General features: G+C 31.8%; 2 protein-coding genes across 2 annotated transcripts; one reads left to right on the top strand and one right to left on the bottom strand.

Annotated features, from left to right (window-relative positions):
- LOC107613008 (putative E3 ubiquitin-protein ligase XBAT31) lies at positions 4114-6490 on the top strand. Its single transcript, XM_016314821.2, has 6 exons — positions 4114-4582; positions 4665-4786; positions 4856-4996; positions 5132-5239; positions 5316-5568; positions 5667-6490. The coding sequence occupies exons 1-6, from the start codon at positions 4268-4270 to the stop codon at positions 6048-6050; spliced, it is 1323 nt and encodes a 440-aa protein (XP_016170307.1). The 5' UTR covers positions 4114-4267; the 3' UTR covers positions 6051-6490.
- On the bottom strand, positions 8600-12227 carry LOC107613009 (uncharacterized protein At3g17950-like). The gene is made up of 3 exons (XM_016314823.2): positions 11883-12227; positions 11514-11654; positions 8600-9221 (listed from the first exon to the last, which is right to left on the bottom strand). The coding sequence occupies exons 1-3, from the start codon at positions 11895-11897 to the stop codon at positions 8730-8732; spliced, it is 648 nt and encodes a 215-aa protein (XP_016170309.1). The 5' UTR covers positions 11898-12227; the 3' UTR covers positions 8600-8729.

The following is a 12932-nucleotide window of genomic DNA, read 5'->3' as shown; positions in this document are numbered from 1 at the left end:
GTCGTTGGTTTTGGGCATACCAAAGACTAAAGTTGCAATACTATCGAAAAAAAAAAGGACTAAAGTTGCAATGACAAAAAGAAAAAAGAAAGGAAAAACATCAGTTGCCTTCATTCCCTTAACTTGTTTTAGGTGCAGATATTTGTCATTTGGATTTAGTTTGCTTAAACAGTTTAATTAATTTTTTTTAAAAAAATTTAAACAATAAATACTTATATTAAAAATAATTTATAAATAAATTATTTTGTATTTAATTTTTTATTATAAAAAATCATTTTTTTACTTTTTTTATAAGTATTTAAATAGTTTTTAAAAAAATTATAATTTAATTTTAAAAATTACACCAAACATTATTGCTATAATTTTTTGTAAATTAAAAAAATTACTTATTTGGCCTTTAATCTTTAGAAATATTGTTGTTTCTAAGTCTAACAAGTAACTAAGTAAGAAAACTATGATGCATGGATACTGACACGGACACGGGACACACCAATACGCGAATTTTAAAATCTTATAAAACACGAGGACACGTATACATATAAAATATAAAGTATTTGTTTAGATAAATCGTAATGATATTTTGATATTTTATTAATATTAAAATATAAATTAATTTTTTAATTATTTTTAATGTCTTATTTTAATTATATCAAATATTTAAAATATTTTTTTAATAAATAATAATATATACTATATTTAAATTTATTTTAAGAATATATGTTAAGAATAAGACTGAACATACTGACACGTGATGGTATTTAGGTATGTCCAAGTGTGTCTAGAAAATAATTTTTTATTTTTTATTAAGACACAGTTAGATACAACAGACATGTATATCATAGGAGTGTCGGTGAGTGTCATGTCCAAAATGTGTCCAACACACGGACACGACAAGACAACTCAGTGAAGTATCCGTAATTCATAGCAAAAAAATATTGAAGTCAAGAAAAAAAAATACATACAAGGCCGTGAGCACAAACTCAAGACCATGCAGCTCGAAAGAGTTGAGATTTTTCCTTTATTTGCCACCACACTTGAATCGAATATGGTGGCTAAGTCTACACTCGAGTTTGACCAATGGCCATCAATTTGAGTGTAGACTAGGAAATTATTAATCAATGATGTCAATTAATTAGTTTTTACTGTCTTTTATTTTCTTTTCTTTTTGTATTTGTGTGAATTATTTATTAGTTTTTCAATTTGTTAATGCACAACTATTTATTACTAGATTCTATTTTATCAATATTGATACTTGTTCTCCTTATCCTCCTAAAACTTTTTTTTTTCAACTCATTTTATTAATTTTAAAGCATTCTCCTTAATCTTAGCAAGAAAAAAAAGAGAGGAGAATTTACTGGGTCCAAAAGGGGGTGGTGCGTGCATTACCATTATTATATTTATTCCCGCTCCTACTAGTGGTCCAGCAGTAATTAGTGACAGTGACCAATGGTATATGATATTGGATCGTGATGAAGCACCCAAACAGAGTGAGCGTGACTCAATTTATTTTCTCCCCCTATTTTTTATCTTTGCTAGAGAGTGTCCGTATAAATATTAAATAGCTATAGATATATATATTCCTATTCCTATTCCTATGGTACAACAGTTCTGATTCTTTGGCCAAACCTATGTTATTGTAAAAATTCGAAGAAGCTTGGTGATCACAACAGAAACATGCGTAGATCTATCAGATATGCATATACAATATATGCGTATGAAACGATATTTATGTTATGAAAAAGTATAGGTAACAAACAATATTTTTGAACAATGTATGAATAATGTGAATTAATAAGGTTAAAAGAGTAAATTAATTTTAAATTTAATTAGTAGCATTAAATTAGGATGTAGTGTATTTTTATTTAATTGATGGTTATTCATGTTGTTCAAGATGATTATTGTTTACCTAGCACTCCCCGTTATGTTATTTGACTTCAAACTGAAGTACTGAACATCATAATTATTACAACACATTTTGTAAATCCTTGCTTGACTTATGATTTGCAACTTTAATTTGTTTTGTGATTTTTCTCATAAGAGAAAAGTGTATATAATCTTTTGATGACAACGTAGACATTTTTCATTTTCAGTAATTTTTTCCTCCTTAATCAACCAAACAAATTGATTGAAACGGTGTGAGTTTGGAGATTACTTGTCAAAGCTTGTTCCTTGATGAGGATATTTGGTTTCAACGGGGCTAATTCTTGAAGCAACTGCTTTCCTGTAATAGAAGAAAGGCCTAAACGAATAAAGTTAAAAGTTCATCCAAAGGTGAAAAAAATGTTAGTACCTATATATGTGCCAGTTTAATTATCATTAGACTCTAAGCAACCACAATTTCATCTTTTAAAGGCCTTTCAACTTAGCTTTACGCTTCGGAGCCAATGTAATATAAACAAAAACAAGATTAACAAGATTTGATGCCATTGCCATATGGGAATTTAAAATAAGCGTGCAGATATGGTTTTGTTAAAAAAATTAGTAATTAACTAATTATACTTAGAATATATGCTTGCTAAGACTAAGAGTATCAGCAGCTTTTGGAGAAACCTATTTTTATTATATATATATATATATAGCTCGCAGAATGACATGACCTTAAACACCTCTTAAGCTAAGACCAAGTCAGTCTAACCCTCAATATTTAGTAAGAAATCTAAGAATACAAGAGAAAGGAAATTTTGGTGAAAATAATATTTTATTACTCAAATGTTTGTTACAAATAACTCATACATACTCAAATTCTAACTCTCACCTCCTATAACCTCCTTAATAGATAGTTAGGATTAAATCTAATCAACGTTCCAGATTAATCATCCAGAACCTTCATTACAAATATTTATCCTACCACAACTTTTTATCTACTTCTAGATTATTCTATACTATCATTCATACTTCTATATATATTAAGACTCTTCTAAAATACTCTCTGATCTTTCAAAGTCTTCTAAAACATTTTAAGGTCTTTCGAGACCTTCTAAAATATTCTAAAACTATATAAAACATTTTCAAACATTCCAAAAAATTATAATCTAACTTTCTAAAATTTACCATAATACTCAACTTGAACTTTTATTTGAAAAACGGGGTAAGAAAATCAAACTTTTTCTAATAACCAGGCAACTTATATGTTATATCCCATCCATTTTTCGGTATTTCATGGGAGTCTAATATGTTGACTATGATAATATATTCATATATATTATGGCACACGACACCTTAACATGTTTCTATAGGAATGCAAATGCAAAGTATGTAAGAGGACCAATCAGGGCGATCCAAATTGGGAACACGTAGAAACTGACTTGGAAACTTAAATTTTAGTCATTGTGATCCTTTTTTACATGCTTACTCGTTAATAAAATATAATTACAGTCTATGATGTAGTATAATATGTAATTATATAATAGCACGGACTTTAGAACTAAATAAATGGATGACACACAGTTTAGCGTGTCTAAATAATGTAATCCACTTGAGAGACAGCACCTTAAATTAAATAATTAAGAAAAACACACATCATTTGTATTCACATGTAGGATTTATAACAATACAGTTTGAAAATGAAACATCAACAATGGCACCCAGAGCAGCATGCCGTATCAATTATTGGCAAGATTTATATGATTTTGTGACATAAACTAGATCGGATTCGGATGGCATGAGTTAACGTAGCAGCAACATTTAACTTGTTATTAGTCAAATCTAAGTTAGGCCGCATTCTCACTTTGAAGAGTTTTCGTTCCTCATTATATGGGGGGTGTATCAGTCTACCATACTATAACAACGTTTATCCGTACTAATTGACCTGTTTAACCATAAATGGTATGTTGCTACCCTTGGGTTAAGGTATATTGCCATTATTTATTTGACACATTATATCATTATTATTTTATTGTTTTTCTAATATTATTATTATTAAGTTTTTATAATATAATTAGATACAGAAAAAATTTAATTTGAATTAACTTGTTTAAGTTTATTATTTTAAAAAATTTTACTAGTAATTTTGTTAGAGAACAATTTATGAGAGAGTTTAAAAATAAAAAAGTGTTGTAGGGGATGAAAATTGGAAAGGTTTTGATTTGAGAGTAGTGTTGGATAGGTGTAACTGTTAAGTTGTGGAAGAGGAGGTAGATTGATTTGATTGGATTGGAGAGAGCGGTGAATATCGAATCTGATATTTGGTTGCAAGTGTCTTATAAAGGCAGGGGCAGGGGGTGTGCAGGGCAGCCTGGCTCTGGCTCTGGCTCAGCCTCAGCACACCATGGGTCAAGGCCTCAGCTGCAGAGCAGGCAACCACGAGCATGGCCTCTTCACTGCCGTCCACCACGGTCACCTTCTCACCGTCACCTCCCTCTTAGACCACGACCCTTCTCTCCTCCACCACACCACTGTATACGATCGCCACTCTCCTCTTCATATTGCCGCTGCCAAAGGCCACATCCACATTCTTTCCAACCTTCTCGATCGATCTCTTAATCCTGATCTTCTCAATCGCCAGAAGCAGACCCCGCTCATGCTCGCAGCAATGCACGGCAAGATCGACTGTGTCCAGAAGCTTCTTCAAGCTGGAGCTAATGTCTGTGAATCAATCTTTCCATTTTCAACTCTCCTCTGTTTCTATTTCTATTTCTATTTCTCACTCTTGCAATAATCTTCAGGTTTTGATGTTCGATTCTATTTACGGAAGAACATGCTTGCATTATTCAGCTTATTACGGCCATTCTTCTTGCCTTAAGGCAATTCTTTCTGCTGCTCAATCTAGTCCTGTCGCTGCTTCTTGGTTAGTTACTCCTCTTTCTCTTTCTCTTTCTCTTTCTCCTTCAAAATTAATTGGTCAATTTTGTTGCAGGGGATTTTCTCGGTTTGTAAATATCAGAGATGGCAAAGGTGCAACGCCATTACACTTGGCAGCTCGGCAAAGAAGGCCGGACTGCGTGCGTGTTCTGTTAGACAGTGGAGCTCTTGTTTGTGCTTCAACAGGTGGATATGGGTAACGAAAACTAATCTCTTCTCTTCTGTTCTGTTCTGTTCTGTTCTGTTCTGTTCTGTTCTGTTCTGTTTGATATTGTTATTTAGATAAATGAATGAACGAGTTGGTGGTGTATGTTTTCACTTTAATTCGCAGATGTCCAGGGAGCACTCCCCTACATGTTGCGGCCAGAGGTGGATCTCTGGATTGCATTCGCGAGCTCTTAGCTTGGGGCGCCGATCGTCTTCAGCGCGACGCATCCGGGTATTGTCTTGTTCTGTTTCAGTGCATTGAACCATTCACATATCCATGGATTTATGTTGATTGTTTATGCGTGCAGGAGAATACCGTATGTGGTAGCTATGAAGCACAAGCATGGGGCATGTGCATCACTGCTGAATCCCTCGTCTGCAGAGCCCCTTGTGTGGCCCTCTCCATTGAAGTTCATCAGCGAACTTAATCAAGAAGCCAAGGCCTTATTAGAGCAGGCCTTGAAGGATGCAAACAGAGAGAGGGAGAAAAATATATTATTGAAGCCAACCACCTACTCTCTCCCATCTCCATCTCATTCTGATGATGATAATATCTCTCAGGTTATTCAATTCAATTCAATTCAATTCAATTCGATTCGATTCCACCCACTCTGCATCTATCTCTCAAATTGGATTTAACAAGATATTATTTGTTTCAGGTTAGCGAGTCAGCATTATGCTGCATTTGCTTTGAGCAAGAATGCACAATTGAAGTCCAGAACTGTGGGCACCAGATGTGTGCACAATGCACATTAGCCCTATGTTGCCACAACAAACCAAACCCTGCCACGGCTGCCCTTACGCCGCCGGTTTGTCCCTTCTGTCGAAGCGCGATAGCCAGGCTGGTGGCCGTGAAGGTGGAAGCTCAGGAGGAAGTGGATCAAGACACCAATAATGGTTCCAAACTAAGCAAGTCATCAAGAAAAACAAGAAACACAAATGAGGGCGGCAGTAGCAGCTTCAAAGGCCTATCATTCGCCAAGTTGGGTAGCCGCAGCTCTGGAAGGATTGCTGCTGATGATGAATGGATTCACAAAGACTGAATGCAATGCTTCCATAATTGGCAACAAGAAAAGGTTACTAGCTATATATATGTGCTTCACCAGCAAGGCATGATCAAAGAATATTATGTAATTTTGGGAAATAAGCAAAGTCAGTGGAAGTAAGTGCAAGTGAAGTGAAGTTTGCGGTAGGTACCAAAAACAAGACCAGCATGTCATGTTGTTCTACTAGCTAGCTACGATTGTTGTTATAATTATTGTTACTTGAGATTGAAGAAGCATCACTTGGGTCGATGATTTTGAGAGTATAGTCCTCATTCAATCAAATTTTATTATACATTAAACAGGTAAAGTGGACGGGAATTGGATTTCTCTTCCAATAATAAATATTTTATTATGAAAACTGTGTATTTGGTATTTCTTTGTAACCATGTGAAATGAGCAATAAAATATGAATACGAAAGTGAAGTACTTACTCATCAGAGTGTCATGTGATCATGTCTCTACGTTCACATAATTTGTGCACTTATTAGATGATGTTACATAGTGTTGACACGTGGATTTTGGAATTGTATGTGATATAATAATGGTTGATAACTTGATATCATTGATTCAGAATGAGATAGAAGGACAGCAGGGACAAACAGGAACGATGATTGATTGATGAAATGCCAAGAGTTACAGTGTAGGTGTCACTTACTCAATTACGCCACACTGATGCAAACGCTGTGTTTGACTTGATGATGAACTTCCAACTTCCAAGTTCCAATCTCCAATCATAGTGAATAATATAAATAAAAAATAATAACGGTCCATCTTAATATTTTGTGGTTACACTTACAAAGTTTCAAAAGCAGAAGCAAGAAACTCATTAGAAAATAATGTGTATGCGTTGACATTATTATATGGTTTCTTTAATTCGTCATTTATATTTTTACAAGTTGAATTGCAGTAACTAATTTGCAAGATATGAGTATTATTGGTGTCTGCCGACAAGTTGGATGCAAAAATATCTGAAAGAATAGGTCATATTCAAGTACGTCACATGGGACTTAGTCCTTTTGTTTATACAAAATGGAAACAATTATGAAACTCGTAACCTTCGTTTTTGGATCCAGGCCAAGTGGCTGCAGATTCACATGAATCTGGATAACAACAATGACACATTTTTTAATTTTAATTTTTATATTCAGGACTCTATGCCACATATATAAACTTTTCTAATCGATTTGATTTCTAATGAGATGACTAATCGCAGACGTACCCTGTTTCACTTTTGTATTTTGTCCATTTTAGGTTGGGTTGGGCCAATAGATTATATATCCCAAGTTTTAAGTAATCACTAAGCATAATTAATTCAAGAATAAGAACCAGTGTAGGAAGAAAATGTCAACGGTTCTTACCTAACTTAATAATCTGATAGACATTACTATTATTATTATTATTATTATGATGAACAACGTAAGTGTAAAGTGTAAACTTGTAAACAAAAAATGGTAAATGTTAATTATTTAGTATTTACAACAAAAAAGTTTTCATCACGTAACAGAATCACGTGTAGAGAGAAACTTTCGTGATGAAATACTTAACTAACTGGGCAACAACCCAACAACCAATAAATAATTCCATGTCAATAATGTACATAAAAATGTGTAACCAAATTGGTATGTGGCAATGACCATTGACTCTTCACCACTAACGTACTGCATGTTTTAAGATATAATTCACTTTTGAGATATATTTTAAAAAAATTGTCAATCTAGAATATATATAACTGTAGATTGTTATTGACCCTCCAAGGTGTGTGATTTTCTCCCTAAGTAGGGGTCATTTTAGTTAATTAGTTGAACAATTCTGTCAAATATCTGTAGTGGTCCAATCCGGAGAAAACAACCAAGTGTCAATTATTTAAGTTCTACTTCATTATCCACTAACTCACCAAATAATTGATCCATGCTCAAGCTAGCCAAAATCGATTTTGCTTTCTTCTGATTCTTAATTGGTTCCTTTTTTGTTTCTTTCTGTGCAGATATGTATAAGAAATCAATGTTTAAATAAATTAATATCAGTTAAATTTGTTCTTCAATGTTAAAATTGCATTTTTAACTCTCATTTGTTTAAAAGCTTTAAAATCTAAGGTGTAAAACTTATTATTTAAGATTTATTTTTTTTTTTAAATTTGTTAAAAATTTTAAAAATATTCTTAAATTTTATTTTATTTTAATTTTGTCTCAGAAATTTTTTATTTGCATCAAATATAAGAATAATTCAGCAATAATGCATGACAACTATATTTACCTTGCTTTAATTGAAAGTTATTTTTGTGAAATTATTGTTGAATTGATCATAATTTTTTTTTTTTAAATTTAGTCGTTAGGAATATATTTAATGAACTCAAAATTTTTTTAGACAAAATTAAAACTAAATAAAAATTAGAAATATTTTTTAAATTTTTACCAAAATATATTTTATCCATAAAAAAAATTGACCTAAATTAATCATTAAAAGTTAGTTTAATAGTTAGACTTATTAGACCTATATTCCTAAGATTTGACACGCACAATTATTTTATGATAAAAGAATTGAGGTAGTTAAAAGATAAGAGTTCTCGTTATTGAATTGAATTTTAATGCTTAATTAAGATTTGATCACCCATATATATAGGGTAAAAAAAATTAAAAAAAAAAACCTGCATATATTGGTTGATGGTAGAGTGAAGAGTTAGGCCAAGCTTGGGCCACAAACGCATGAAAAGAGCTCCAAAAGTGATGAACGAAGAAACCGTTTCTTCTTCTTCTTCTTCTTGTTATTGTTGGTCTGAGGTGGAGCAATAGTGCCATTAACAAATAATGAATTTGGCTCCGCAATATGAATGGTTTCAGCCAATGCAATCTCATCATCAGGTCCATAATAAATAATAGGCTTATTACTTGTTCTCTCCACAGCAAGATATTCACCAAGAGATGGACCATCATTATTTGAATTACTATTATTATTATTATTCTTAGTATTTCTTGTCCTTGATGATGAGCTTGGACACAATAACCGTGAGATCATGAAACTGAACCTGTTGTTGTTCTGCTTCTTGATCTTGTTCAAGCCTTGTTCTGTTTTATTATTATTAGGTGCTCTTCTAGAAAGCTCTGATATTGTGGACACACCCATAAGGCTCCCAAGTGTGGTACTATTGTCCACGTAAAACGACCCTGTTGACTGATTCATATATTTCAAGTTACATATTAAATTACTCTTCCACCTTAATCCATGATAATAATAAAAAAATCTCGTGATCCACAAATTCAGCTTAATAGAATACATAAATTCAATTACAATTTTAGTCTTTATTATCTTATCTTTAGTTGTTCTTATCTTATCTTTATTTGTTTTTATCTTTCATAGGACAATGCTCTCTATATATTTAGTTTTACCCTCATAATTTACAACACACTTCAGTTCAATTCAATCAATCAACAATCAATAAAAATTTTTTTCTTTACTTTTTCTATTCTATCACAATTTTATCAGTACACAAATTAAAATGCAAATTTAGTATTTGATATGCATTAATTAATTACTAAAAGTTGTATATAGGTAAAATATGAACGTATCATGGAGATTGCGCACCTAATTGGTACCTATAAGATCGTAGTTGATAAAGTTTCAATAGATCTGTGATATTGTAAGATCACCCAAACACAATCATTCACTAACTAATAAAGGAACAAAAAATAAAAATCTTACGTAGGAATGTCCAAATTTCATACAAAAGTGTAATAAACAACAGATGCTACAAATCAAAACTTAACAAACAATAAAACCCCTTTGGGAAAAAGAACAAGACTAATTAAGTGTACAAACGAACTGCGACAAATGAAATAACATGTAGTGTAGAGTGTAGTGTCCGAAGCTATACTCATGAATCGTAACAAACTTCCCAAATTAAGACTAAACCGGAAACTTGCATACCCATTTTCAAATTTCCATTTCTTTCACAAAAATACTTGGGAAAATTACTCTTAAAAGAATAATGGCGAGATACGACGAGTAGAAATACCCTCTTTAACTTCTATTCTGATGGACTGAATATCTTTCATAAGAAATCGAAGAAAAATACGACGATTTTTTCCAGGAAATCCCCAACGAAAAATACACACTATTCCCGCTTTTTTATCGAATCGATCATAACCACTACCCACATTCCACCAAATTGTACACCACAAATATGAACTAATAAAGAGACCCGCGATTCCATAGAAAGACATCACGATTCCTTGTGGAAAAAAAAGAATTTGCTGAGACGGAAATAAGGATAACAAATTCCTACCAAGATAACTGGAAATTCCAACCAATAAGAACCCCAATGAACCTAAAAAAAGGATAAAGGCCCAGCAGAAATTGCTAGTTTTTCGAGACCCCGCTATAAGTTCTACCCATATACGTTCTGATCGACAACTCATATTAGATCCAGTTCTGTTTTATTGGAATTGTTAGAATAAATAAACCAAACCCAAGTAAATTAATTTGACTTGATTCTTCTTTGTTTTTGAAGTAACTCTCATCAACTAGCACTATTATGGTGTAAACTTTTAGGAGTGATTATTCATCAAGTTGCTCTCTGATCTAAAAAAATATACTTAATTTGTGCCTATTATCCTTATCTAAAAGATCTTGTTCTTTTGAACATAAAGAATAAATAAGCTATTACAAATGCCGAAAATACTAGGCCCACTAAAGGCACAAAAATGGAAGGTAAATTTATCATAGAATGGGTATCTCGATTTAATATTTGTACTTATTATATATAATTATTAATTATAGAATATTTAATTTATATATCGCATTTTTTTCTTATATTGTTATAAAGATAGTCTGACTATTATTTAAAAATTAAAAAGGAAGTTGTTAAAGAATATCTCTTAAAATGAAAAAAATATTGGTATATTTTTTAAAAATAAAATTATTTGGTGTAATTATAGATGAGTGAATTTTACAGGTAAAAAGTCATCACATAAAATATATATTGAACACGTGTCAATATTCTAGCTAACATACAAAATATATATTAAATATATTTTTTATACCTCTACAATATTATAATACACTTTAAATATTAATATTCGACTAAAATATTATCTTCATTTCTATATTAAAAATAATTTTTGCCAACTTGATTTAATTTGCTTATTTTCTAAGTTCTCAAGTTTTCCTCGAAGTTAGCCCTCCTCATCTCTTCGGTAATTAGGCACAGACATTTAAGTATGTAGCACAACTTTTTATTTGTCCAAAAAATGATGAATTTCAAGGCAATTCCAATTTCTACCATATAAAATAAGAGCAATGAGAGAAGCATGCAGGACAAATTAAAAGAAGACAAAAAATGGCACTATATTCTATTCTAGTCTCATCACTTTAGGCACATGCAGTAACTGAAACATGCTCATTGGAATTATCATCATTAACCCGAGATTAAAAATAAGATAAATTTGAGTGAGTAGTAGTGGTGACCTGAGTGTCCAAATCAGATGAAGAATTATTATCTGTAGAAGAAGAAGTGAGTAAAGTGTTGAATGATATTGACCCTGAATTGTTACCACTTCTTGCATTATTCAGTGGTTGCAATAACCCCAATGGCCACCCCTCAATATCCTACCATACAAACATCAAAATCAAATCAATTGTGTTCAGAGAAATAATTAATGTCCATTTTTGGTAGCAGACAATGGATAATGAAAACGAATCTCATCAATGCATATCAAATAAATAAATAAAATTGTAGACCCACATCCTCGGAAATCATTACAATATAATAGATAATGCATGAGGATAGTTCCAAAAACAAGAACAAGCTAATGGGTTATTAAATTTAAAATGTACCTGTTGATGAGCCATGTTTGCAGTGTTGTTGTTCAATATTTTGGGCGCAAAGGCCAAGCTCAGATGTTAGACAAGACTGAAGGATTCGTCATTGTTTCAGTTTGCTCTGTAACACTCTGATTATTTGAAATCTATAGCAAGAGGCAAGAGCTGTGAAAGAAAGAATGCTATGGTGAAATGAAATCTGTTTGATAAGAACAAGAGAGAGGCATAGCAACAAAGAAGAATAATGGGGTCAAAAAATGAGTGGCAGAATGTTGATCATTTGCAAGAACCCATTTTCTCTGCTTTTTCTTTTCCACTGTTGACCATAAATGGAACCATACTTATTGTGTCCGTATACTAAAGTGCACTTTTTAATCTAGATATGAAAAGTAGATATGAAAAGAAGAATGGTGTAGGACGCAGAGTGTATAGGTATTTTATGGATAAAAATTCAACCTTTCGATTTGTGTTTAAATAATTAAAAAAATTAGAATACAAAAATTGGACAGTCCGATTAGCTTAGCCAAAGTTCAAATTCTCCCTCTCACACAACTCGAATTGTCCGATTAGAGGATAAATTTTTTTTAACAAAGAATTCGGACTATCTAGTTTCTTTTTCCATTGTTTTAGAACAAATTGTCCTACATCCATATCTAGTATTCATGTTCTCCCACATCCATGTCTAGCACCTATATTCTTCACATCCATACACAACACACTCTCTCCTGCCATATCGAAAAAAATGAACCTACTAAAGTGTCCCTAGAATAAAGATAAAAATTAAAATTTTACTTCTAATCAAATTCTGAAAATTATTCTTTTATTATATATTCTTGCATGATAAATTTTAGACATTAAGAATAAGCTTTGTTACATATTTTATTCTATATTTGAATTAAACTCTGATAATTACCTTTATGTCATTGTTTCTACCCTTATAGAGTAGTATAAAGTTAGAGACATAATTTCATCATTTTAAAGTACATTTAATAGATGCTTTAAAAAGGTTATTTTTATCCTTATTTTATTAGAAATCAATAATTAATCCTAATCTTTTATACCATG

This window comes from Arachis ipaensis, chromosome B08, assembly GCF_000816755.2.
Source record: "Arachis ipaensis cultivar K30076 chromosome B08, Araip1.1, whole genome shotgun sequence".
In the NCBI taxonomy this organism is placed as follows: domain Eukaryota; kingdom Viridiplantae; phylum Streptophyta; class Magnoliopsida; order Fabales; family Fabaceae; genus Arachis; species Arachis ipaensis.
This window is presented reverse-complemented; position numbering and strand designations above follow the sequence as displayed.